This window comes from Hypomesus transpacificus, unplaced genomic scaffold (genome assembly GCF_021917145.1).
Source record: "Hypomesus transpacificus isolate Combined female unplaced genomic scaffold, fHypTra1 scaffold_31, whole genome shotgun sequence".
Taxonomy (NCBI): Eukaryota; Metazoa; Chordata; class Actinopteri; order Osmeriformes; family Osmeridae; genus Hypomesus; species Hypomesus transpacificus.
In genome coordinates this window covers 981,098-1,007,060 of record NW_025813837.1, presented here as the reverse complement: position 1 = coordinate 1,007,060, position 25,963 = coordinate 981,098, and the positions used below count along the sequence as shown (strand labels likewise).

The 25,963-nt window shown below is 49.1% G+C and overlaps 5 protein-coding genes and 1 long non-coding RNA gene across 6 annotated transcripts in view; 4 read left to right on the top strand and 2 right to left on the bottom strand.

Moving 5' to 3' along the window:
• Positions 1 to 810, top strand: part of LOC124463836 (rho guanine nucleotide exchange factor 28-like) — a 21,581-nt gene extending 20,771 nt beyond the window's left edge. The window contains exon 18 of the mRNA XM_047015609.1: positions 657 to 810. Within this exon, the coding sequence (XP_046871565.1) occupies positions 657 to 810 (154 nt within the window). The remainder of the gene's footprint in view (positions 1 to 656) is intronic.
• On the top strand, positions 240 to 6,193 carry osmr (oncostatin M receptor). Its single transcript, XM_047015678.1, has 12 exons — positions 240 to 806; positions 1,138 to 1,274; positions 1,448 to 1,586; positions 1,800 to 1,882; positions 2,070 to 2,283; positions 2,645 to 2,830; positions 2,920 to 3,021; positions 3,564 to 3,728; positions 3,843 to 3,977; positions 4,510 to 4,591; positions 5,268 to 5,352; positions 5,478 to 6,193. Exons 2-12 carry the CDS (start codon positions 1,191 to 1,193, stop codon positions 5,847 to 5,849), a joined length of 1,647 nt encoding a protein of 548 aa, XP_046871634.1. The 5' UTR covers positions 240 to 806; positions 1,138 to 1,190; the 3' UTR covers positions 5,850 to 6,193.
• A 1,685-nt stretch (positions 6,194 to 7,878) lies between these two features.
• LOC124463888 (synaptobrevin homolog YKT6-like) lies at positions 7,879 to 10,396 on the bottom strand. The gene is made up of 8 exons (XM_047015689.1): positions 10,209 to 10,396; positions 9,677 to 9,864; positions 9,498 to 9,580; positions 9,276 to 9,376; positions 8,859 to 8,963; positions 8,636 to 8,701; positions 8,412 to 8,513; positions 7,879 to 8,282 (listed from the first exon to the last, which is right to left on the bottom strand). Exons 2-8 carry the CDS (start codon positions 9,778 to 9,780, stop codon positions 8,247 to 8,249), a joined length of 597 nt encoding a protein of 198 aa, XP_046871645.1. The 5' UTR covers positions 9,781 to 9,864; positions 10,209 to 10,396; the 3' UTR covers positions 7,879 to 8,246.
• A 236-nt stretch (positions 10,397 to 10,632) lies between these two features.
• LOC124463891 lies at positions 10,633 to 16,612 on the bottom strand. Its single transcript, XR_006955676.1, has 3 exons — positions 16,530 to 16,612; positions 11,693 to 11,867; positions 10,633 to 11,527 (listed from the first exon to the last, which is right to left on the bottom strand). It is a non-coding gene; the product is annotated as an uncharacterized LOC124463891 (long non-coding RNA).
• gck (glucokinase (hexokinase 4)) lies at positions 16,585 to 22,442 on the top strand. The gene is made up of 10 exons (XM_047015682.1): positions 16,585 to 16,671; positions 17,456 to 17,618; positions 17,993 to 18,147; positions 18,359 to 18,478; positions 18,594 to 18,689; positions 18,824 to 18,923; positions 19,025 to 19,208; positions 20,136 to 20,291; positions 20,949 to 21,182; positions 21,588 to 22,442. Exons 1-10 carry the CDS (start codon positions 16,585 to 16,587, stop codon positions 21,733 to 21,735), a joined length of 1,443 nt encoding a protein of 480 aa, XP_046871638.1. The 3' UTR covers positions 21,736 to 22,442.
• A 183-nt stretch (positions 22,443 to 22,625) lies between these two features.
• Positions 22,626 to 24,871, top strand: myl7 (myosin, light chain 7, regulatory). The gene is made up of 7 exons (XM_047015843.1): positions 22,626 to 22,800; positions 23,080 to 23,181; positions 23,368 to 23,443; positions 23,627 to 23,731; positions 23,866 to 23,944; positions 24,060 to 24,108; positions 24,592 to 24,871. Exons 1-7 carry the CDS (start codon positions 22,645 to 22,647, stop codon positions 24,694 to 24,696), a joined length of 672 nt encoding a protein of 223 aa, XP_046871799.1. The 5' UTR covers positions 22,626 to 22,644; the 3' UTR covers positions 24,697 to 24,871.
• Positions 24,872 to 25,963: the final 1,092 nt, after the last annotated feature.

The following is a 25,963-nucleotide window of genomic DNA, read 5'->3' as shown; positions in this document are numbered from 1 at the left end:
CCTTCACAAACCTACATCCAGCCTACTCGTACAGTAAGCACCATCACAAACCTACATCCAGCCTACTCGTACAGTAAGCACCTTCACAAACCTACATTCAGCCTACTCGTACAGTAAGCACCATTCACAAACCTACATCCAGCCTACTCGTACAGTAAGCACCATCACAAACCTACATTCAGCCTACTCGTACAGTAAGCACCTTCACACAACCTACATCCAGCCTACTCGTACAGTAAGCACCATCACAAACCTACATCCAGCCTACTCGTACAGTAAGCACCTTCACAAACCTATATCCAGCCTACTCATACAGTAAGCACCTTCACAAACCTACATCCAGCCTACTCGTACAGTAAGCACCTTCACAAACCTACATCCAGCCTACTCGTACAGTAAGCACCATCACAAACCTACATCCAGCCTACTCGTACAGTAAGCACCTTCACAAACCTACATTCAGGCCTACTCGTACAGTAAGCACCATCACAAACCTACATCCAGCCCTACTCATAGAAACATGCATATCTGGGACATTTCATGTCCCCCTAAGTAGGGCCATTGGGGTGTAAGTGTGTACTGGGATTCTCCTGAAGCTAGCGAGGTTTTCCCAGTCATGTCTGCTCTCCCTCCTCGGGTGGGGGGGGTGTGATCAGGGGGTCGGGCTCCCTCATCCACTGCAGCCAGACGGGCTCTTGTGAGTTCACAGCCCTGGAAGGTGTGGAGGAGTACCACGTCACCGTGGTGGTGGACAACCAGCTGGGGGTGGAGAGACGGAGCTACGGCTTCAACCATCTCAAAACGAGGTGAGTGGAGAGGGAGGGAGGGAGGGAGGGGAGGGAGGGAGGGAGGGAGAGAGGGAGAGAGAGAGAGAGAGAGAGAGAGAGGGAGAGAGAGAGAGAGAGAGAGAGAGAGAGAGAGAGAGAGAGAGAGAGAGAGAGAGAGAGAGAGAGAGAGAGAGAGAGAAGCTGTGACCTTCCTTGGAGAGAGAAGTGCCTTCTTTGAGTCTGCGAGTGTTTTTCGTTTACCTTTGTACAACTGGACACCTTACAAACGCTACAATCATCGCCTAATAGGTTAGATCGCCTGATCTGCTCAAGTCTGTAAGTGTATGTGTGTGTGTGTGTGTGTGTGCAGTATTCCCTATTCCAGAGCAGGTGTTTGTCTGGCCGGGGGTGAGGGATGCCAATATGTCCTGGAGACTGGAGGGCAACATATCTGACTTGGGTCTGTTCTGCCAGGTCAGCGAGCCCCCAAACACCTCAGACATTAGGGTGAGTACACACCTTGTCCAATATACACACCTGGTCAGATAACCACCTGGTCCAATAGACACCAGGTCCAATACACACGTGGTCTGCTAAGAATAATAACACATAGGTTACATGGCTACAAAAATGTTTGTTGGGTCATGGTTTTAACCATTTCCTGCACCTGGTTCTGACAGGTGAATTGTGGGAGGCTGGGAGAACATTGTCGAGTTACATTGGAGAACCTGGAGCCCAACACTCTCTACCCCTCCAGGCTGCGCTGCTCTGTGACAGGGGGGCCCTGGGGCAGGTGGACGGAGGTACCCTTCACCACCCGTGAGTAACACTGTCTTCACTGTTGCTTTTCAAGGCAATTCAAGTTGCTTTCATCCATAGCGAAGCACAACGGGGGATGTGAACATTGGACGTCTTGGTCGACGCTCAAAGGCTCTGCCAAGGAGCTTCGACTCGTACTCTAGAATGTCGCATCCCCTCGCCCACCTGGTCTCCGTGGTTTCATAAACAAACGGTCTGCTCCCTCCCTCCCAGTTCCCCTGGTGAGCCTGGACACGTGGGGCTGGGTGAGAAAGCACTCTGCCAGCACCTGGAACCTGACCCTGCTGTGGACCAGGGTGAGGTTCAACCACATGTCTAGCACAGCTCAGTTCCGTCCTATCCTAACCAGACCCAGCCCTCTGGCCCTATCCTGTCTATCCTAGTATAACTGAACCTAGCAAGTCTTGAATGAACGAATCACAGCAGACTGTACCGTGAGGTCATTGCCAGCCCCCCCGCCCCCTTTTCATGTCAAATTCCCAGATTGTGACTGGCTCAGCCTCGACAGGGGGTGTCCAGGGCTACCGGGTGCAGTGGAGGCAGGGGGAGCACAGCGCCTCCGTGTTGAAACACAAAGAAGAAACCCAGGCAGAGCTCTCGATTGGTCCTGAGCAGTGTGATGTCACAGTGGAGGCCGTCCTGGAGCGTGGCTCCTCCCTCCCGGCTCGTCTCAGATTTCCACGGGCGGAGAGCAGAGGTGCGTCACCGTGGCCCGGTTTCCGTAGCAGCAGACACGCATGGTTACCGTTGTGAGAAAGACGCTTGGCTGTTGTGACACTCTCAGAAACGTCTGCAAGTTTTGTTGTCGTGGGCACAGAGTCATTGCCGATGAAATGCTTGATTTCCGGCCTTCCCCAACAGTGCAGAGAAAGTTAGACTTACACAGACCTATAGCCAAGGCATTGGTCTTGGCTATAGGTCCATAGCTCTGCTAGCATTCTTTCCAGTTCTACTTAGAAATCATGTAGGAGTTTTTGAACTCATACGCTCAGTGAATGAGACCAAAGGTCTGGTTGTGACAGAGGCCTCGAAGCCTCATTCTCATCCTGCCGTGTCAGAGTTCCCCTCACAGCATCAGCGTGTGAGCGGCAATAGCACAACAGGCTTCCAACTCTCCTGGGTGGACAAGAAAGCGGTCACCTGTGGCTACACGGTGCAGTGGTGCACCTTGGGAGGTGTAGTCCCCTGTAATGTGACGTGGAGAAAGGTGCCAGCGGGGCGTGCATCTCTATCTCTGCCAGCAGGTAGGTTATTTGAACACAGTAACACCCCATGATAGGAATCGAATGCTTTGCGATACAACAACAAACGTGCAACACCTCTTTATTTCCAGACAAATTCAATGTGGGCCGTAGGTACACCTTTAACATCTACGGGTGCACGGAGGACGGTGAGAGATGTCTGGAGTCGCAGACAGGATACTTACAGGAGCTCAGTGAGTGTGTTTACTGGGTGCTGATAACACTTACTGGCACATCAAACACAGGAAGTGTAAAAGCGTTTGCATAAGAGTGAGCGTGCGTGCCAAACACTAACTTCCTGCCGCGCCCCATCAGCAGGAAATGTCAAACTGATCAAAATAAAAGTGAATTGATGAAAACATTCGACAAGTGTGAAAGAAGCAAATTGTAATTATGTTCTGAGATTATTATGAACAATAGTTACTTCCTTCAGGGTTATTGAAGTGAATTTAATATCCCATAGTACGAATACACATCTGCCTTTTCTTTCTCTCGCCCTCCCTCCCTCCTTCCTTCCCTCCCCCTCGCCCTTCTTCTCCCCTCTCTCCCTCCCTCCCTCCTTCCCTCCTTCCATCCCTCTCTCCCTCCTTCCCTCACTCTCTCCCTCCTTCCCTCCCTCCCTCTCTCCCTCCCTCCCTCCCTCCCTCTCTCTCTCTCTCTCTCTCTCTCTCTCTCTCTCTCTCTCTCTCTCTTTCTCTCCCTCCCTCCCTCCCTCCCTCCTTCCATTCACTTCCAGAGCCAACCCTGGCTCCCACCCTGATAGAACCTGTTCACTTTGCATCCTCCTCTGTGACCCTGGAATGGCGTTACTATGACGATGACCCAGCGCATCCCGGTTTCATTATTGGTTACCAGGTTACCGTGATGAGGGCAGGGATACAGAGCACAGCAGCTATGCAGAGTGGGTAAAACGTTTATTTTTTTCACGAAACTTTATATAATCCGGACAAAATAGCTTTTTTTGCAAATGTTTTTTTCAAGGCAGACTTCAGTTCTGCTTCCTGTTTCCTCGCAGTTTTGGATCGAAGCAGGAAGTCTGTGACCATTCCTGATCTCCAGGAACAACAGATCTACACCTTCCGTGTGTGTGCTCTCACTAAGGAGGGCGCCGGGCCAGGGACCAGCTTCACTGGCAGGACCTCCAGGAACTGTGAGTCCGTCTGTCCACAGCCAAATACAGATCACGCTAACAGCCACATCATGTCACACAACTCACCTCAGACTGGAAGGTTGATTGCCACGCGAGTCAGAATCAGAATCGTATTGGTGTACACATGCGAGGACTTTGACTTGGATGGACCAATGTTACATCGCTCAATGTATTTACACAGAAATAGACATCGAGTTTAGAAAACAAGGGAAGGTAGACAGAGCAAATATGGTAAAAACGACAAACGGTACAATATGTATTGTAGACAATACAAATAGTGGAAAGGAAATTAATGTGGAATGGATGGATACGTGGAGTGGATGATTTAGGAAAATATGTGCATGTATACATGTCTATTAAAAATGCAGGATTGATATTGAACCTGACAGTGCAAATTAAAAACAGTGCAAACATGTTTTTTCTATTATAATCTCATTTATATGTGAAGCAATTGGATGTTTTGGTGTTGCAGGGTTATTGAGTGAGAGAATGTGTGGTTTGCATTCTGCTGGTTGTGTTTGTCTCCTACCAGACCCTGTGTTGCTGGCTAAGATTCTGACCCCTATACTGCTGCTGCTAGCCTGCGCTGCGCTGCTGTGGCCTCAGAGGAACATGTCAGTCAGTCTTCCCCTCCTCCATCTACCTCCCTTCTACTTCCCCCCTGTCTGTCTCTGTCTCTGTCTCGCTACACTTCCTCTCTCCATATCTTTTTACATCGTCACTCTCTCCGCTTTCTCTATCTCCTCTCTCGCGCTTAACCTCCCCTGTATCTCCCCATCTCTCTCTCTACCCCCCGCTCTCTTTATTTCCTGGTGTGTCTCCTCACCATGTGGCCTCTTTAAACTCCCTCTCCTTTACCATGTATCTCTTTGCTTCACTGTGTCTTCTCTATCTTCTCTCCTCATCCACTCTCGACACCCAGTCACTCTCTCTTTCATCTCATCGAGTCACTTCCCTCCATGTCACTCTGACATCCTCTCCCCGATGAATCTTTACCCGCCCCCGCCCAAGATACGACACAAACACGGTTTATATCAAAGTGAACGTCTGGAACTGCCTCCGTGAAATGAACGTTCGGTCGATGCGCCCTACGTTCTGTTTTCACACCATTTGTCATTACATTTAGTCATTTAGCAGACGCTCTTATCCAGAGCGACTTACAGTAAGTGCCTTGCCCAAGGACACAACGCCAAATGCTCGCCGGGAATCGAACCGGCAACCTTCAGATTACTAGCCCAATTCCCTAACCGCTCAGCCACCTGACTCCCACCGTGTCACTTCCTGTGCCAGGCTGAGGAGTGGATTCGTGGAGGTGTTCGGGTTCTCGGCTGACCTCCACATCCAGGCTCTCCATCTGGACCGCCACCTGAGCGAGGTATGGTCCGGGACATGCACCTCTCTCTCTGACACCTCCCCCCCCCCCCCTATTACCGGAACATTCTCCAGCTGGAACATTTCCTCATCCCATCCCTTCCCATCGGTCTCCATCCCTGTCTGCAGGCTTCAGAGCGAATCGGTTCCCTGAGGGAGGAGGAGTGTCGATGCTGTAACATTGAGATTGTCAACGTCAGACCCACTGGGACAGATGGGGCCGTCCTGCTACCCCATGAACCCTCCTCCTCAACCCCCCTCTGCTCCTCCCGGCTTCTGGGAGATTACTGTCCTCAACCGAACATCGAGGTCTGGGACAGGCAAGTTTGCCAGCGAGAGACTAGCCTAACCAACCACACATACCTTCCCATCATGGGGGTGGAGCTGTCCACTGCGAAGCGACCAATCAGACTCAAAGATGTTAACGTCGCCTGCGGCGTTCCTGATTGGTCAGAACCGGATGACTCCTTTGAGATAGTTAGCGGGTACCACCTCGTATGAGCTTGCGACTTTGTTGAGCCATATAGGTCTACATAATCAAGCTGGCAGTCCGTTATAATAATTTTACGTATTAACTTGGGATACGCTTTCATCCAAAGACAGGGGTGCCTCTTGGTTTGCAGTGCTGCCAACCACTGAGTCTAGTGGTCTTCAGTCTTCACAGTCTAGCATGCGCACGCGCACACACTCACTCTCTCACACAAACACACACAGAGACCGAGGGAGCTGGATCCACTGACTCGTCCGCTGACTCCATTGAAGGCAGTGGGGCAGAGCTTGGAGTTGAAGTGTGTGGTTGATCATATTTACTGAAGTTATGGCTAATAAAGCTTGCAGAACATGTGCCTCAATCTTTCCTTTACCCTTCTGTTCAGGCTGAGACATGTCTTTTCAAGGCATTTCTTATTTTTATTTCATTATCTAGGCAAGATTACACTTTGTAAACAGTAAAGTGATTAGCGACAGAATGTTCCACGACAAATGTTGTTAGGCCTACAGCAATTTCACAGTTCGCATAAGTTGGCTCAAATACATCAGATCAATAAATAACTCACTCTTCCGTCATCACCACACATTGACATTGAAACTGGGGGACTTTAGTAAAAAGACACAGCTTTGAGCTTATTTTTAAACAGCACACCATAAAAAATACACATGTACAGTAAAAAGCTTCAAAACATAAAACAAAATGCTAACCGTGGACACCTGGGTCTTGGTTCTAAGCATAGATTCAAGGTCAGCTTTCCCTCTCTCTACTCTCCGCCCATTAGCGCTGAGGGAACAACACTGTTGCACAGATGTGTTTGTGTGGAACTTTAACACAATAAAAAATGTTCATATCACACGATAAATCATCACAGTCAATCATGACACACACACACATTGTGGGGAGAAGAGTTGCAAGGATGTGAATACTGAATTTCAAGGAATGTGAACATACTTTTCAGTGGGGTACCCAAACACACGTACACAAAAATTGTTTTAAAACACTAAAGGACTCCCTCTTAAGACAGACCAGAGCTGCAGGAGTGGCCTGTGGCCAGGATAGGTTTAGACCGCAACTACACAGTGAGCAGGTAGACAAGACGGCAGCACTAACCAGAGAGAGGTTATCTCCTAAAATCCTAGATCCACAAAATGCCCCACGGCTGCTCCTTCACCAGAGTGGACCGGCCTGCTCTCACTGGTCCAGAAGAAACCCTGCCTTTAGCAGGGCTGTTAGCCCGGCAGCTAACAGACAGACAAACCACAGAAGCACACACGCATTATAAAGATAAGCCTTGGGGAACTGACGTTACGCAACCGATGCCGTTTGCCGATCCTAATCGAGTGTCTTGCCTGTGAGGGAGACCACAGGAAGCGTGATCTCACCGAGCAGATAACGCCTTCTTAACTTGACCCCATCTGAAGAAGCGTTGGCGGGCGTCATCGTGATTAGCCAACTAGACGGCTACCAGATCCTTAGGCTCACTCGCTTTTCGATCCACCACCCAACCCCTTACTTACTCAGAGGCCGTGCGGTCGCGAGGGTTCTTTACGCCACCCAGACACACGGCACCCCTCCCATCGGCGTCCTCTTGCGTCACAGACCTCTCGCATACAGACCTACCCGGCAACGAGGAGCCAGCAAAGCTGTTAGGTACTCACAGGTCCGCTCACCTCCTTGTTATGCATTATCATACCTCAGAGGAGATTTCGAGCCACGGAGGAAGCAAGCGGGTGATTGGGGTGAGAAATAGACAGCGGTTCACAGCGGTCGGGTGAGAAAGGACCACAAGCCACGGGGCGACGGACACAAGACGATGTGGTCAGGTTGTGCTTGTCTCAGAGGCATGGCAGGGTCTTACTGACCAGACACAATAGAGGGCGCCATGAAACAGGAAACAAGATTGTCCAGTGTTGAGCACAGCAGCTTTCCCCCTCCGCCTCACTGAGATTCGAGGAAACTGAGGTCCAACTAAAATCAGACGATAGCAGTCTGGATGGGGTTTTTTGGGGGGGGATGGTGATGTGTGTGTGTTTTTTTTTCTTTTTCTAAAATTAACACAACTCAACATAAAGTCACGCGGTCATGTCCTGGGTCCGGGTCCAAAACACATCAAAAACAGTCACCCGGTGGATGGGTAAAAGGTTGCAAACAAGTGTCCTTTCTGCTCCTCGTGATCCATAACCTCCAGTGTGACAGCCCGCCCCACCCCCCTAAACTCCACCCTCGCCACCCCCAGTATATATCAGAGATGCAGAGACCACCAGTTCCCCAACCCCCCACGCCCTCTCATGGGTGGTGCTGAGGCCAGTCTGTCCCTGGTGCAGAGATCTGGATGCTGGTGCATAATGGGAGTTGTAGGAGCAGCAGAAAGGCAAAGAGAGGCGTGTCCACGGCGACGGCGGGACGACTCACATGATTTCACAGCAGGAGTTCTGCTTTCGTGCCTGTGGGAAATTGAAGACACACACACGCCAATACAGTGTTACGACTGGGAACGCATGAACCTGGATGTCGAGGTCAAATGTGATGTTGAGGCTCGTGTCTGAGGTCTCTGTGGTGGGTTCGTTCCTCACAGTCTTATAGAAGGCCTTGGACTGGTTCCCTAGGTGTTCGGACTTCTGGACGAGGTCGTCCAGCTTCTCACCTCTGTTCAGAAGGCTCTCCATGGTGCTGTGCTTTAGACAGAACCGCAAATCACGTCAAGGACACCCTTCACTCGCACACACACTTGGAGACACGCGCGCGCACGAGAGAGAGAGAGACACCCTCACTGAGGTGTGAGGTCAGTTAGTCTCACCAGGATGATCTTGGTCTCGTCCAACTCGGCCTGAACCTTGGTCATCGCATCTGCTTCTCTGGGATTCTGGGAGGAGACAAACTCAACATCACATGACTGTCCCCATCTGGTCATCGTCATGCGCACACTAGCACAGAGGAGCCAAAACGGCCATATGTTATGCGTATGGGGTAGATACCCGTTACAGTCGCACACGTGTGCGTTGTGCATTGGGGCGGCGTACCTGGTACTGGGCCAGGTGGATGTCCAGGGCTTTGTAGGTGATGGATTCAGGGCTGCCAGAGGGCCAGTCTAGACTGTCCACCTGTCTGGAGAACTCCTCCAGGACCTGCAGTCACACACACACACCCACACAGCCACACACTCAGACATAGAAAACAGGCATCTAGACCAGGAGAAACCCTCCCCCGGGTCCAGTCCAGCTCCCTGTCTAGTCCAGGAGAGCACCCAACCTGGCCCCACACAGCCCCCAAACTGGCCCCACACAGCCCCCAACCTGGTCTAGCACAGCCCCTCAGGCCCCGCCCCAACCACCTGGTCCAGCAACCACCCTACTGGTCCAGAACAGCCACCAGCTTGGTCCAGTACTGTGCCCCACCTGGTCTAGAAAATCCCTCAACCTGGTCCAGCAACGACTCACCTTGTCCAGTAGAGTGAAGCCGACTCTCTGAGGATACTCGCTGTCTGCTATCAAGACAGCACCCAGACTGTCGTTTCGCACATACACATGGCAGAGGTACTCTGGAGCGAGGAGAGAACAGATTCAGTACACACACCTCCACACCTGTTCATCAGGCCACTGGGTGATAAGGCAGCAGGCCATGTTGGAATTCATGAACATCCCTCCCCTTTCCTCCTTCACCTTGTTCTTTGACAGAAGCTCTGCTCCCGGTGGCAGTACGCTCCACTATCAAGGCGCTGGTGAAGGTCATGAACTCCTGGACGCTGCAACAGACAAACCCACAAAAAAAACAACAACAGTGAAGCACGTCAAACGCACGTGGTCTGAATAGTTCCGGTGACCGCATGAGCGGTGCCTACCTGGAGCGCTGGAAGAAGCTAAAGGAGGACAGGTCGTAGGCGGCTTTGAGGAGGTTGGCTTTGGTCGCTCCCTTGTGGAGGATACTCAGGCTGTACAGCTTCATAGTACCTTACAGACGGGGCCAGCAGTCCAACAGATATGATCAGCAGACCCAAGAAATACGTACCCGTCACAACAACAGCTGCACCTGGACGTGTGGGAGGAGATGAAAAAAACATAAACACGTCACCAGAAACCAGGATGAGTCATGATATGATCACGCTATAGTAACGTTGCAGAGTAATTTCGTTTGACATACAAGCTAGCTAACGCTGTCAGCGATGCACCGTCTCTACGTTTTATAACATGAGCTAGTATATCATGTCAAATCGCAGACTCAGACAGCTTGCTAAATAGAAAGCATTCGTTTTAGTTCGCTAGCTAAGCTGCCTTACATAGGGTACCACAGCTTTAGGTAACAGCTGTAGCACTAGCTAATTTTGCTACTTGGAAAGCATGCATAAGATGCTTGGAAACTGAGAATGATCTTACCTTATAACACCTCACTAAGATATTCACTAGTTGTGGACATTCAAGTACTGATATTTTTAATCAAATAATTCCAACAACTGTTGTTGTTTTAAACGTAGCTGGCGGTCTTTCTTTCCTTGATGAATCACGTCACTAACAACGGTATTACTGTCCGGCACCACGGAATGTCCGAACGGGAACACCAGCTCAAAGGTTCTGTTCCGCTCTGTGCTTGATATTTACTTGTGTGAGCACGAAGGAAAAATAGGTTACAAGGTCATAGAGTCTACAGGTGGAGGAATCAGTTGTACTGTAGGAGAGATGAACCACACTGCGTCACAACATATTTATTACAACACTAAGAAATTACAGCTGAACAAAGTCAAGATTAATGTTCAAAGGTACACAAGTAGAATAATAAAAAATGAGTTTAATGTTACGTACTTACTATGTTTTAGTTATGCACCAACCTACCCAAAGCAAATTCCTTTGTACAAACAATACACCGGATTCTGATTCTTAGCAGACTAAGCGTTTAATTTGGAAAATATCAGTACAAAAATATAAATGTACCCTACAGTGTATATGTACAAGCATTATATTTTTACGACATAACTAAATAAATTCTGACTTCAGATACTGTAATACATTAAGAAAATTTTGCTACCTGTGTATGACTCTCTTAAGTTGATCTTTGTTCTGGATGTTCATGTTAGAGGTTGGTGGTCTTCATGACAGGAAGGTTGTAAACCCCCAACATGTTGTTCTACTGTAACAGATAGAGGTGGTACCATCTCTAATGACTGTGCTGTTCTACAGTTACAGAGGCCTTCACTGGTAAGATCCTCAAAGGAGGTAGAGTGCAGACAGTACCAATGTATGGAAAGACTCTCTCGTGAAGGTGTGTGTGAGTGTGTGTAGGTGTGTGTTTCTATCGGGGTCAGAGAAGGACAGCTTTCCTCCGTCCCAATCCAGCTGCACTCTGATCCTCTGGGGTTTCTGGCTCACTGTCAGATCAACAGTGGCTGACCTTAGTGAGTATCCTGCTCCGTATTCACCCTTGATCAACCAGATTCTCCAGCGTTCGCCCAGTTTGCCTCCATTCGTCTGGACAGACTCTGCTAACACACCCAGGAGCCAGGTCTTACTGTCTCCGACCTCAACATCCCAGCTGTGTGTCCCTGAGTTAAAGCCCTCGGAGGCCAGGACCCATCAATAGCTATTAAACCTCTCTGGGTTGTCAGGAAGCTGCAGTCTCTCCTGACTGGATCTCACACTGGTCAGGTCCTCAGACAGGATGAGGTGTGGGTAGGCAGTGTTGGGGTCCAGAATCACAGGAGCTGAGGAGAGAGATCAGGTTTGTGTTGATGCAGTGTTTGATGTTTACACCCTCACCCACCATGACAAACCCAGTATTGATCACATGTCTTGTATGGGAATGTCAGGGGGTTTAACATATCAACCAGGTTAAAGGGAGGATCCATAGAAGATCTTCTCCTACATACTGGACATTCCCGTGATTCTCTGTGTTTCCAGTATTCCCGCAGACAGGCCGTGCAGAAGCTGTGGCTACATCTCAGGAGGACAGGGTCAGCGAAGATGTCACAGCACACCGGACAGGAGAGATCGTCCTCTGGGAGAGACGAGCTGGACGCCATTTTCTCACCCAGTTACACCCACCTGTGGAACGCAGTCTGGAGTTGACTTTCACTTGCGAGTTTTATTCTTAAAAACGTACTCTGGTTTAGTCAGCGAGTGAGTTAAAGTTGATGACAGTGTTCCCTCCTGTAGCTGTTTGTCTCTCTCCTCAGCGTGAGCAGCGTGTTGAGTCTCTCAGAGCAGACAGTTTCAACTCAGAGCTGCTTGCTGCAGATGATTAAGGACACAGGTCACTGAACGTTTTTTCCTGCTTTCTGACAGCTAAGTCAGCGAGGACTGGGTTTTGAGACACCAGGAAATAAACTGCATCGGCCCAATCCTGAAATATGACATTGCATTTCTCTGCGGTAGGTGGATGTACATCATACTTCTCATCTCCCTGCCCATTTCTCTGGGCTGTGGAGATACTCTGATGTTCTGATACTCAGTACTCCTGCCTGTATATGCGTTTTCACCACTAGAGGCTGCAGTTGGCACTAGAGAAGAATTGGACACCACGTTCTCTCTCTGTCATTCTCTCTTTCTCCAACATGTACACGCGCAGTGCACATGTAGATACCACACACGATACATGTATGAACGAGAGAGTGAGAGATAGAAGAGAATTGCCTGTTTTGCCTGGGTAATTGGATCTAGACCAGGGGTGTCAAACATACGGCCCGCGGGCCGGAACCGGCCCCCAAGGAGGTTCGATCAGGCCCGCAGGATAATTTGAAAGTGGAAAAATGCATAAAAGACATGGAATTAATATTTTTAATTCGCTGTAATTCATGGATTATCCGCTAAGGGGCGCACTCTTTCCATCAGAGTAGAAGACAAGCCGCATCACTGAGACAGACTGAAAACAGCAGACGGTATCAATTAATACCTTGGTCTCTACTAGGGATGGGCGAACGATGCCTTGTGAAGCTTTGGTGGTTTCTTCCGGATTGTGCCGGCCCAAAGAGCCGAACTATCGGCGCTTTGAAAATGAACAGCGTCATCTAGCAGCCGTTTAAACTGGCTGAATGAGGCGTAGTGGTTGTCTCCGACGGTAGACTACCCTACGTTATTCAATATTTAATTAAGGCTACATGTGTTCATTTTGATCTGATATTAGTGCTCACACATTAAAATGTTGTGATACATCCGTAGGCCTTTAGAATTATGTCATTTTCTCACAGTAAAAGTTAAAGGATATCGTACGAGATTCACTGGACTGGGGCGCGAACTTGGGATCCCAGATTCGCATTAACAATATGTGGCCGTACAATGCTTTAACCAACTACACCACCGAAGAGATCATTACGTGTTAAAGCGGTTGGACGGAGTTTATACGATATGGTCTTTATATCAATTAAACTAGATAACACAGAAGAAAGACATGATATTTTGGTTATTTATAGCAGAGTATGGTATAATTTTAATGGTCCGGCCCACTTGACATCTCCCTAGGCCGTATGTGGCCCACGATGCGAAATGAGTTTGACACCCCTGATCTAGACCATTAAATGTTTATGATGTCCTGGCGTGTTTATACTTTTGAGTAGGGACAACAACGCGATCAGTCAGCTGACTATAGCGTGTCGATAACAGGGTTCTCAAGTCTCACGCATTCGCCGTTGAGAAGTAGGATGAGGGATAACTTGTCCCTTGTTGGAAATTAGTTAATTTCACGCTAAACTTTTGAGAAATCTTTATAGCACTGCTATTACGTAATAAACTAAGTTAATAACCTTGTATTTGTCACCTACATGGGCCCATAGGGTCACTGTTCGTATGTTAATTTGTGGGCGTACTTAAAAACTAGTTTATGCTTGTAAAAACGGGTTAAAGTTATTTTATTGGATGATATTTTCCCCTCTACGTATTTAAGGCCTTTGTTGTGTAATGCAGGTTACCAGCATACATTCATTTGCGGTTTCCCTAAGTAATTCTGGCCCATTTAACAATTAGCTTCTCACCACTTACCATGGTGCTAAGTGTTTTTCATACATCAGCTGAGCTGATACATTTATTTCCGTGGCAACGGATTGAAAACGTTTTGGGCATGAAAACTGATTGAGAGGGCTCTTTAGTAGCATATGTTGACTGGCTGTTTGTGGCAGGATGAGAAATACCTTTTTGCCTTTTCTGAAAAGCAAGGGTTGTGTGCCATCGACGATAAAATACGCTGCGGACGTTTCTCTTATTGATAAAGGCTACTTTGTTTAGTCTTACACGTTGAAGGAATTGGATGGAGATCATGAATATTTTTCTGACCAAGGAACTGTTGGACCGGATCACCACAAAAGGGAATTAATAATTTTCAAGATATTCTAAAAACTGTATTCTAGGTTTGTACAGAACCATTGATGAACACGGTAAAGGCAATCAATACGAAACATCCTTATATCAAGATTACGCAGTCAGCTAGCCTTGGATTCTGTCTGTTTAGATTGTGACCTTACAAACTGTACTAAAAACGACGAACAAAAAGTTTATTTTGGCAGACATGCAAGCAAGAATCAGTGTATTGGACTGTTCCTGTTTGGACAAATAAATCGACCTGATCAATATAGCAACTAGATTTTAATAAAGATTTGGTGTTCAAGCACAATATTTCCTATCTGCACAGAATGTAGCAACATCACTACAATTAATATAACTGCTAACTGTTTACCTGGGAAATTCTTATAAGTACCCAGCACCCATGGTCCAGGTGATATGTACCATATGGACCCTCATACGATGGAGAAGGTAAGGTCTTCTGATCATTTATAGCTCAATGTGTTGTAATTAACGGCAGATGGTGTCAATCCAACGATTCAAAATCCAAATAGATGATTCGAATCTACTCCAGACAAGTGACCGGTAGAGCATGTCCGTCTCTACAGTTCGAATACATTCTCTAATATAAATGACAGTAGTTTGTCTGAATGAGAGTGAATCCATATGGTCCATTTATCTTGGATCGTCATCTTATATCCTGTTATGTTGCTGAAATTGTTGGGCACTGAGTGGTTTAGGCCAAGCAAAGAGACCCTTCTATGCAGGTGGAGATACACTCAAGTCTCAGTCATGAATGGACCTGCCACTGGATGCAAACAAGTGGAGGTTCCACTTTGCAGTTAGACACAGGACATGCATGTCAGTGTATGTGTGTGTGTGCACACATGTGCGTGTGTGTGTACACTTGCACACATGTGCGTGTATGTCGATCCTACAAGCCGCTTTTCCTCCCTTCCTTTCTTGGCTGCTAGACAGGCAGTCAGACAGACACAAAGACAGACAGGCATTCAGACAGACAGGCAGACAGACACAAAGACAGACAGATAGGCAGTCAGAAAGACACAAAGACAGGCAGTCAGACAGACACAAAGACAGACAGGCAGTCAGACAGACACAAAGACAGACAGGCAGTCAGGCAGACACAAAGACAGACAGGCAGGCAGACAGACACAAAGGCAGGCAGACAGACAGACACAAAGACAGACAGGCAGGCAGATTAGCAGGCAGGCAGGCAGGTGATCTGGTCTGACATCATTTATGGCAATGCATACAATCCCTGGCGAGGGGACAAACAGGCGTTCAAACCGACATGTCACAAACACTTAGATTCTCGCTAAAAGTTCTTATAAAATGAACTGAAGCATGCGTTAATTACATCAACGCTGAAAAGACTATCCTACTTTTATTATTATAGTATGGCATATCAAAAACATCGCCTCTCGCCTGTGTTTGAATGGGATCTGCTGATTTGCTGGTGATGTTGTGTTTGTTTATCTGCAGGTCAGGGTCACTGCTTCACTCCCCTGTCAAACCTTTTAGTGCTAAGTGGGAGAAGGTCACATGGATCTATCAGATTGACCTCGTAGTTTGGGGGCCAGGTGTATTTAAAAACTTTTTAGTGGACACAAGTACTACATAACTTCAAAGCAATATTTGTTTTAGGGTTCATTCCCCCGACACAGGGAGCTAAAATTAGAGTTTCAGTTCTAAATGTGGATATCTAAATTGACTTTGTGCCCTTGCTTGCTCTGACTGGCGTGACCAGTGGGGCGATGTCCTTGATGCGCTTTATGAGGGTTTTCCAAGGATGCTTATGAAACACCATCCTTGCTGTAAAACAATTGATATCTGTGGGTTGAGCATGAGTTTACCGCACTGCTAACATACTTTCTACAGATCAAACACCAGTCAATCATTGTTAGGGGTCTCAACTCTTCATATACGGGTTAAACCTTGATGTGTGTGGATTAGTATTTCTACTCAGTTCAAACGTGAGATACCGACAATCCAGGTTAAACATCTACCAGGTCAACTGTGAAACACTGACCAGGCAGAAGGTTTCACGTGGATAGAAGGTGAACAAACAGCATGAGATCAGATGTGATGTGTGGATGTGTTTCTAAGAAAAAGCAGCACGCTGTCAAATCATGCTCCCTCACGAGAAGGGCGTTGTTTCACCCATGTTCGAGCTTGTTTATCAGTGAAAAGCGAAAAGGCTTCGGACTCTAAAAGAGATATAGATCTGTGTGTGAGTGTGTGCATGTGAACCCCATGACCAGGTGAGGTGAAGGCTAAAGAGGTGTGCACCAAGATGGTCCGTCCCTAGAGCCGACCCCCTCAGCCTGGTCGTATAAAAGATGTCGAGTCCCTCTACAGATCACTCGTACTCCCAGTTTGCTAGCTCGTCACGCACACACAGACACACACACACACCTGCCGGACTTTCTCGCCGCACACCTCGAAGCACAGAGAGAGCAGAACATCTCGAATGCCCGTGAAGATCCCAGCTCCCGAGTCTCACCCACTGCTGAACATGCCTTGCATCTACAGGTCCGTGGTAGAGAGGCTCTTCATGGTAAGACTGTGTTCGGCCTCCACTCGGTCTTCACTCACCAGGCACTCTGATTCCTCGTTAGGGGGTGCGTGTACAGTGTTTTTCGAGGCGTGTGTTGACTGTTTTGCTTGCAAACCTGCAAGGCGGTTGTGTGTATGGTCTCCACACCTTCGGATGTTAGACAAACAATTGCTCTGAGAGGGAGCTTTGTATTAGACGTTCAGACATGTGCTGTCCTGTCATGTGGGAAATATGAGCAATGGTATGAGCACCTCAGTGGTAAAATGTGAGGGTCAGAATATTACTTAGAAATATTACTTTTTTTTTTTACTTGAAAAATAGATTGTGTCAGATTGGCACGCGGCTGAATGAAAGTTCGACTCATCAGAGGCAGAACAGAGAGAGGGGAAGAAGTCAAAAGACAGTCACAAAAGTCAGTTTTTGCTTGGTGGACAAACATCTTTTGTCTTACTTCCATCACATGTATGGATGTATGTATGTATGGATGACGTGATTAGTCTACCAAGCCCTTAAGGAAGGAGGAATTCCTTAAGGAGGAATTCCTCCTCCCTTCTCAGATGGATTCGCACTTTTGTTTATCGCCCGACATTCAACTTGGCCACTCCTACTCCTGCTTTATAGTGACTGCTAGCAACGTAATCGCCTCACCATAAAAGGATTGTGTCCTCCTCTCCTTTTGTCGTGCATTTAATTTCGCTGATGCTTGCATCCAAAACAACGTACATGGGGAACCACAACGCGGGGTCACATGCTCTCCCGCTGAGCTCCGCCGTCTCCTCTGCAGGTGGAGCAGATCCTGTCCGAGTTTCGCCTGGAGAAAGAGGATCTGAAGGAGGTGATGGGGAGGATGCAGAGGGAGATGGACCGGGGGCTGCGTGTCGACACGCACGAGGAGGCCAGCGTGAAAATGCTCCCCACCTACGTCTGCTCCACCCCCGAAGGATCAGGTGGGCACTCAGTTCCTAGAGGGGGAGCGGGTAGGGAACATTAGCGGACGACTACACACTGCACTAGATAACCCTGTAAGACCCGATTTAAAATGTCAACATCACCTTTAGCTCTCCAAAAAACACATTTGCAAATACGATTTTGGGTCCTATTGTCTTGCCTTGCCAGGCAATTGGATACATTTGGTCCTTCAAAAAAAGACATTAGCAATTAAAGAGCTAAAGGTGACGTTGTAATTTTACAACAAGGGGTCTTACAGGGATAAGTACACGCTTTCTGGGGATGGAAGATAAGCACACGATATCCTAGGATGGAAATTCCAAGGTGGCAGGCCTCAGTCTTGTGTTTTCAATGTTTGTGTGTGTTCCTTCAGAGGTGGGGGATTTCCTGGCTCTGGATCTGGGAGGCACCAACTTCCGGGTGATGCTGGTCAAGGTGGGTGAGGACGAGGAGCGGGGGTGGAAGGTGGAGACCAAGCACCAGATGTACTCCATCCCAGAAGATGCCATGACGGGCACTGCCGAAATGGTGAGTGTGCACTCGGAAGTATGTACTTGGAGAGCACGCCGACGTCGTCTTAAAAGTGCACTCAAGTCGACCCAAAAGTCTCCATGGATCCCTGCTTGTTAAAAAACGGCCAACTGTGAATCAACTGTGCCCCTTTCTATTTCCTCTCACCCTCGTCATTTTGTTCGCGAACCCCCTTTCCCCCGTCCTCCAACCTGTCTGCTCCCCACAGCTGTTTGACTACATTGCAGAGTGTATCTCAGACTTCCTGGACAAACATCACATCAAACACAAGAAGCTGCCTCTGGGCTTCACCTTCTCCTTCCCCGTCCGACACGAGGACATCGACAAGGTGCAACACGCACCTGCACGGACACGCAGGACATTCGCAGTTTGAGTTGAAGGCTTGAAAAGGAATGGGAACCGGATGTTGACTGAGTCCTCTTCCTTTCCTCTCCGCCTCTCAGGGAATCCTGCTGAACTGGACCAAGGGTTTCAAGGCTTCGGGGGCCGAGGGCAACAATGTGGTCGGGCTGCTTCGAGACGCTATCAAAAGGAGAGGGGTAGGAACTCCGGTTACCACAACCCACCCACGTGTGGCCCTCATTGTGAATGTGAGGGTGACTGTTTTTCATACGGATGTGAGGGTGAACGGTCATACGGGTGCGAGGGTGAACGTTCCACACGTCTGTTGCAGGACTTTGAGATGGATGTGGTCGCCATGGTGAATGACACCGTCGCCACCATGATCTCCTGCTACTACGAGGACCGCAGCTGTGAAGTGGGGATGATCGTCGGTAAGGACACATACACACACACATGACACCCCCTCCTCCTTATGATCACCTCACCCCCCCACCCCCCAGCTCCCCCTCAGCCCTCTCTCCGTGTGCCTCAGGTACGGGCTGTAACGCCTGCTACATGGAGGAGATGGGCACGGTGGAGCTGGTGGAGGGGGAGGAGGGCCGCATGTGTGTGAACACAGAGTGGGGGGCCTTCGGGGCCAACGGGGAGCTGGAGGAGTTCAGGCTGGAGTACGACAGGGTGGTGGACGAGACCTCCCTCTACCCTGGACAGCAGCTGTGAGTCCTCCCCTTCCCTCCCTCCCTCCCTCCCTCGGTTCCTCGGTTCCTTGGTTCCTTCCTTTCCTCCTACCTTTCTTCCTTGCCTTCTTCCATCCATCCGTCCTCCTTTCCGTCTTTCCTTGCCTCCTTCCTTCCTTCCTTCCTTCCTTGCAATCTTCCTTCCCTCTTCCCTCCTTCCCTTTCTGGAGCCTCAGGGTCAGACACGTGCGTGAAGGTTTTCTGTTTGTCCCATGCAGCTGAGCATGAGACGGCCGCCTCGGTCTGATGCGTACCTGCGGGTTGCTAGGCGACCGTGTTGTTTTTCCCCACCTCTGTTTGTGAATGGCGGGAGTGTGCAGACGTCAGTGGGCTGTCTCCGGGCACAGGGGGCCAGATTAATGAGCTCTCTCTTTCTAGGGGCCTAATGATTGTTGACTCTGCGCCCTGACAACCACTGACCTGGTTAGGCCTCTCTCTCTCTTTCTCTCTCTCTCTCTCTCTCTCTCTCTCTCTCTCTCTCTCTCTCTCTCTCTCTCTCTCTCTCTCCTCTCTGTCTGTCTCTCTCTCTCTCTCTCTCTCTCTCTGTCTCTGTCTCTGTCTCTGTCTCTGTCTCTCTCTCTCTCTGTCCCTCTCTCTCTGTCTCTCTGTCCCTCTCTCTCTCTCTCTCTCTCTGTCCCTCTCTCTCTGTCTCTCTGTCCCTCTCTCTCTGTCTCTCTCTCTGTCTCTCTCTCCCTCTCTCTCTCTCTCTCTCTGTCTCTCTCTCTCTCATTCTCTTTGATGACTGGGATGTTCACGTGTTTTGTGACGCACGTTTCCTCCCCCCTCCCTCTTCTCCTCCTTTTTTCCTCTCTCCCTCCTTTCCCCCACCCATATCTTGTTTCCCTCCCCTCCCCTCTCCCCCCCGCCCCCCACCCGGCGCCCCTCCTTCTCGCCGGCCCCCTGCAGCTATGAGAAGCTGATCAGCGGGAAGTACATGGGCGAGCTGGTGCGTCTGGTGCTGCTGAAGCTGGTCAACGAGGAGCTGCTGTTCGACGGCGAGGCGTCCGAACAGCTGAAGACCCGCTTCAGCTTCGAGACGCGCTACGTGTCCCAGGTCGAGAGGTGAAGGGTCGCCGTGAGGTCACGAGTCACTTCCCCCCCACACCAGCAGTTGACCCCCTTCCACCCATAGACACGATCAAGAGTAGACGCCGCATCGACCGCCACTGCCTACTGGCGCTGACGAGCCGTGGGGACGCCATCTTGGAAAGGTCAACCGCTCCACTCAGTGTAATTTGTTTGATTGGGGCAATGAGCTATCAGCGCATTTAATTAATCATACCAAACTGAATACCCAACTGATTTTCATGCGGTTTGTTTTGCTGCAAAGGTCGTACATGTAGCTATGATACAGGACATGGTTATTATTTTCACAAAATACAACCAATAGTATGGTCATGTTAAATCTTAATTGTGAAAAGTAATCCCCTGAGCCCTGTTTGCGGTTATCCGCCGATTTGAGCGGGAACATGCTGCGCAGTGCTGGCATCTAGTTTATTCTGATGCTAAGCAACTAGGCACTTGACCTTTCCAAGATGGCGGCCACATTTCTTGCGCCCAGGAGCTAATGCGGCGTCTACTCTTTATTTTGTCCACGCTTCCACCCCCTACCCTCGATGACTCCTCACAGACATCCACGGCACCTGCACTTGCCCCACCTAGCATTCAAACACAGGGAGCCTTCATGCATAACACAGGGCCTTGCTGTTCCCCCCTCAGTGACTCGGGCGACAGGAAACAGATCTACAACATCCTGTCCACGCTGGGGCTGCTGCCGTCGGAGCTGGACTGCGACATCGTGCGCCTGGCGTGCGAGAGCGTGTCGACGCGCTCCGCCCACATGTGCGGGGCGGGGCTCGCCGCCGTCATCAACCGCATGCGGGAGCACCGCAGCCAGGAGGAGATGAAGATCACCGTGGGAGTGGACGGGTCCGTCTACAAGCTCCATCCGTGGTGAGGAGGGAGGAAGGAAGGGAGGGGAGGAAGGGGAGGATGGGAGGGGAGGGAGGGTGGGGGGGAGGAAGGGAGGGAGGGGAGGAAGGGGGAGGATGGGGGGGAGGAAGGGAGGGGAGGAAGGGGGGGAGGGAGGGAGTGGAGGATGGGGGGAGGGAGGGAAGGAGGGAGAGAAGGAGGGAGGAAGAAAAAGAGGGAGAGAAAGAGGGAGAGAAGGGAGGGAGTGGGAAGATGTGGGGGTGGTGGTGGAGAATGAGAGAGGTGGAAGAGCTGGGTAGAGGGGGAAAGGTAAAGAGGTGAAGACCAAAGAAAGAGTGGGAGGGAGAAATCTGGACGGGAAGAGAAAGGTGGGTGTGTCAGTCGATGACAATTGACCCGTCGACTCTCTGTTCTGAACCTCCTCAGTTTCCAGGCGAGGTTCCACAAGATTGTCAGGGAGCTCACGCCTCACTCTGACATCACCTTCATCCAATCAGAGGAGGGCAGCGGACGTGGGGCGGCCCTTATCTCGGCGGTGGCCTGTAAGATGGCAGCGTGCATGCTGACACAGTGATGAGGGCAAGGGAACTGCTACCTCCTCCCTGTAGGGGGCGATGCAGGTAAACTTTTTGGGCTTTGGGGGCTGGTCATGCAGGGTGGTCTAGTCTCTCTCTGGCCCCGAGTCAGCCAGACGCTATTCTGCTGAGGTGATCTCCTGGAGATATGTGGATGTATAGAAGACCCACATCTACCATGGTTTAGAAAGAGACTGATGGCACTGTTGGAACTCCACAGTGTTTCTGAAATGAGATTGCACTAGTGGTTCACCCATGAAACAATGGTGGAAAATGTGTTCAATTGTCATAGTGTTGCTATAGCGTGTGGGGGAGTGGATGAGCCAGTTAGCAATGGAGGATCATTCGTTCATATTGCTGTAATGTACTGTAAAAACTATGTCCATAACATATGTCCTAAAACATGAGAAATATCATGTAGTCTGCTGTTTGTTTAATTCCCAAATTGTTACTTTTGAGATACTCAAATGTATCTGTCTTATAGTTTACTCGTGGACCATAGTCTTGTCACTTCCTGTTCTTTTAATTGAATTTGAATGTCTTTGATATTGTATATATTGAAGATATGTTTACGTATTATCTCGTAGTTCTTAATTGCTGTGTATCAGTTATAATGGAGAGTGATAACGCAATAAGATGTAAAGACGTCGTCAAATGTAAACGTGATCATGCTTAATCGTTGTAAATAAAGTTTCCTGTAACCTAACGCTTCCTGTCGTTGTGCGTTTGTGGGGAAAACTACAATCCACATCGCAACCTGTTGAGTAAAGGGTTTACGCTCGTGTGTGTGTGTGTGGGGGTGGGTTCATGCGTGTTTGCCTGCGTGTGTGATGGTCCCACCCAGAGGAATCTGGGCACTTTCCTTATCAGCCCCTCTCAGGGAGGGATGGGGATGGAGGGATGGGAGGATGGATGGAGTGATGGATGTCCTCATAAGGGCCTGTGGTCGACGACCCCGGTCTATTATAAGAAAGCAGCTGATAAGAAGCGCCGTACTTATACCCTCTCTGGAACATCACAGCAGCCAGGGCACGACACACCCCCCCCCCCCGACCCCAGACATGGTGAGTAGCGCATCCGCGTTCCGTATTTCCTCGCTTGTTGAATTGCGTGGGAGCATGGACTAGAACCATGCTCACCAGAGGTCAAGGTGAAAACGAGACCATTATGGATCGCATGTCCGTATCGTCCGGACTCTCCCGCACGGTCGCCGACGTCGCCGTCCTTCCGGTTGCCGCGACCATCGACGACCCTGACCCTTCCGCTCGAGGGTTTCTGACTGTGAGGCTCATGCGCACGTACGTGTAACCTGCCCTCTGTCTGCCTGTCCACTCCTCCCCCAGGCCAGTAAGAAAGCCGCAAACAAGAGACAGAGAGGAGCCCAGAAAAGCTGTTCCAATGTCTTCTCCATGTTCGAGCAGTCCCAGATCCAGGAGTTCAAAGAGGTACTGTACGACAACTACGGCCAGACAAAACCCAAAAACTGGCTTTCCAAACGATCAACCGAATTATTTTCCATTGTCGGGAAGGACCAAACAGATGTTAGAAGTGAGAGGGAAAGGGTAAACATGATTGCGAACCGTTGACCGTTGAGAGGATTAGCATTGTTTGTTTGCAATGTGTCCGTCCAGGCGTTTGGCTGCATCGACCAGGACAGAGACGGGGTGATCAAGAAACAGGACCTGAGGGAGACCTACGGCCAGTTGGGTGAGACGTGCTGTGTAGCGCTCTGGAATGTCTCTCCTGTCGCCCTCAGTCGATATCTCTCCTTTAGCTCTCTGTTGATGTGTGTGCTTCCTGTTCTGTTTGCAATATTTCATCGCCATTGTGTGTGTGTCTTGCGCGTGTTGTGTGTGGTATGGTGTTTGTGAATGTGCGTGGGTCCTCCAGGAAAGCTCAACGTGAACGATGAGGAGTTGGATGGGATGCTGAATGAAGGGAAAGGGCCCATCAATTTCACGGTGTTCCTCACTCTGTTTGGGGAAAAGCTGAACGGTGAGAACGTCGTTGAGATGCTATTTCAATATTATTCAATACCGTTGTGTCTATATTTGCAGCTAACGGCATCCAGTGCTCTCTTTTCTGTTATGGAACTCTGTAATTGACCCAGGTGTGTTTTCGCCCTGTAGGTACTGATCCCGAGGACACTATCCTGGCTGCTTTCAAACTGTTCGACCCGAACGCCACCGGCTTTGTCAATAAAGACGAGTGAGTTTGACACCGAACTGTCTACGTTCCCTCATACCCTCCCAGACTGTCAAGCTGTTTGTAGTTTACAATGAAGCCAACATGAGTGACTCTCTGTCTCCCTTTTGTATGCAAGGTTCAGACGATTACTGATGAATCAAGCTGATAAGTTCACCGCTGAAGAGGTTGGTATTTACTTATTTTGAAATACATTTTCGGACGTTGAACTACAACTGGAACAAAGAGCTCTTTGGGTGTTCCTCCCTCCTGCTCCCCCTCCCATCCCTCCCTCCCCCTCCCATCCCTCCCCCTACATCCATCCTGGAGGTTATAAGATCGTACATGACGTTCCAACAGGCTATTACGAATTTATTTGGATTTCATCTTTGTAGCATTTCGTGAATGGATGCCCCTGAGCACGCAAGGGCCCCTAGGCACTACACACGGCTCCCCCATTCTCCCAATCCTCCAATTTCCCCTCAGTTGAATACGATTCGTTTGCGTGGGCTCCACAGAAATATGACACAAAGCATGACCCATCGTCTTGTTTTGAACCCCACCAGCATTCAGCTGTGATAACGGGCATAATCAGTTAGCATTCCCTTTTCAGTGTGTCTATATCTGTCTCTTGTCCCCCCCTCCCCCCCCCTCCCCTCCCCCGTCTCCAGGTTGATCAGGCCTTCTCAGTAGCTCCTATTGATGTCGCTGGCAACATAGATTACAAGTCTCTGTGCTACATCATCACACACGGAGATGAGAAGGAAGAATCCTAATTGTGTTTGAATCCCGACCGCCGACCCACGACGGCTTTCATTACTGTGCCCAAATAAACCTCAATTGATGTAATCTGGATTATTTGTGTTTGCTGCGCACACATGCAAAGATCAATCAATATATGAAGCAGAACGATAGATCTGGGTACCGGATTAAATATGTGCAGAGCTGTTGGAAAAACATGTGTTTCTAATTACTCTCTTACTTGTCTGTGTTGGCTCAGATAAGCACCTTCACTTGGGTTTGAGTCTGGTGAACTAACTCACATACAGACCACGTGAACACTATAAGGATGCTCAATGCTACTTATACCCGAACACATGCAGGCCACAGTCAAACAGCCCAGCTGTAAAATTCCATTTCATTTGGGCCCCTGTTGCCGCGGTTACAACAACAAACCCCTTTGAGAATCTACAGAGAGCTGAGGCTGAGGCAAGACAGAAACATCCTGGACTACACACAGAGAGCAGAAATACTACCACCAGGATTAAGACAGTGTGTCAGATCATTTTACCTCTTTATCTGGATTTTGTAGAATTTTTTTCATTACATGATTTGTCTCTGAGTCTGTTTGGGAGATGTAGCTAGCTAGCTAGCCAAGATGCCAATATCATCAGGGGCTGCGGGCAGGGTGGATATGGGGGTGGACACCTCCATTGCCTGGACCCCAGATGGGCTGAGGAGAGATGGCAAGCCTGTCAACAGGACCCATGACTCCTACTTGAAAAGGTACAGGAGTGGAGTGTGTTGGTATGTTTGGCCCAAGTAAGGTGTGTTGGTGTGAGTCCGGCTTGTCATTTAGGTGTGTTTTGTGCGCTTCACGTGTGTTTGGTTCAGGGCACTAGATCTTGAGATAGTTCATCTATGATACTGTAGTTTGGGTATTTACAGAGTTATAGTCATATTAATGATCGGAATGAATACACATAAAAATGTTCACAACATCTTACATCAAACTGTAAGATTTACAGTTGTTATATAGTTCTGTCTTCCCTGATACAATACAGTTCTTGCCTGTAGCAGGAGTAACAGTAATTTTTTAATAATAAATTATTGCTATTACACAAGGATTGGTTATGGTTTTATTGCTGGGGAATACAAGTAGTATACGCTGTGTGTTGACTGCTCATTCAGTCAATAGCAACAGGACAGCGTCTCGTTATCTGGGTTGAGATGCCCACTATTGACCTCTGTAAAATCTCTCCTCCTCAACCCATGACTCTGCTACAATCTGCTCTCACGGCCTCCTAGGTATCTGGCAACGCA

Coding starts and splice junctions, on each gene's coding strand:
- osmr (XM_047015678.1), top strand. CDS start 1,191: ATGTCCTGGAGACTGGAGGGCAACATATCTGACTTGGGTCTGTTCTGC. Junction 2,831..2,919: donor ATCTCTATCTCTGCCAGCAG/GTAGGTTATTTG, acceptor CTTTATTTCCAG/ACAAATTCAATGTGGGCCGT. Junction 3,022..3,563: donor AGGATACTTACAGGAGCTCA/GTGAGTGTGTTT, acceptor ATTCACTTCCAG/AGCCAACCCTGGCTCCCACC.
- gck (XM_047015682.1), top strand. CDS start 16,585: ATGCCCGTGAAGATCCCAGCTCCCGAGTCTCACCCACTGCTGAACATG. Junction 16,672..17,455: donor TGGTAGAGAGGCTCTTCATG/GTAAGACTGTGT, acceptor TCTCCTCTGCAG/GTGGAGCAGATCCTGTCCGA. Junction 18,479..18,593: donor GACACGAGGACATCGACAAG/GTGCAACACGCA, acceptor TCCGCCTCTCAG/GGAATCCTGCTGAACTGGAC.
- LOC124463888 (XM_047015689.1), bottom strand. CDS start 9,780: ATGAAGCTGTACAGCCTGAGTATCCTCCACAAGGGAGCGACCAAAGCC. Junction 9,581..9,676: donor AGCTTCTTCCAGCGCTCCAG/GTAGGCACCGCT, acceptor TGTCTGTTGCAG/CGTCCAGGAGTTCATGACCT. Junction 9,377..9,497: donor AGCTTCTGTCAAAGAACAAG/GTGAAGGAGGAA, acceptor TCCTCGCTCCAG/AGTACCTCTGCCATGTGTAT.
- myl7 (XM_047015843.1), top strand. CDS start 22,645: ATGGATGGAGTGATGGATGTCCTCATAAGGGCCTGTGGTCGACGACCC. Junction 23,444..23,626: donor GGAGACCTACGGCCAGTTGG/GTGAGACGTGCT, acceptor TGGGTCCTCCAG/GAAAGCTCAACGTGAACGAT. Junction 23,945..24,059: donor GGCTTTGTCAATAAAGACGA/GTGAGTTTGACA, acceptor TTTGTATGCAAG/GTTCAGACGATTACTGATGA.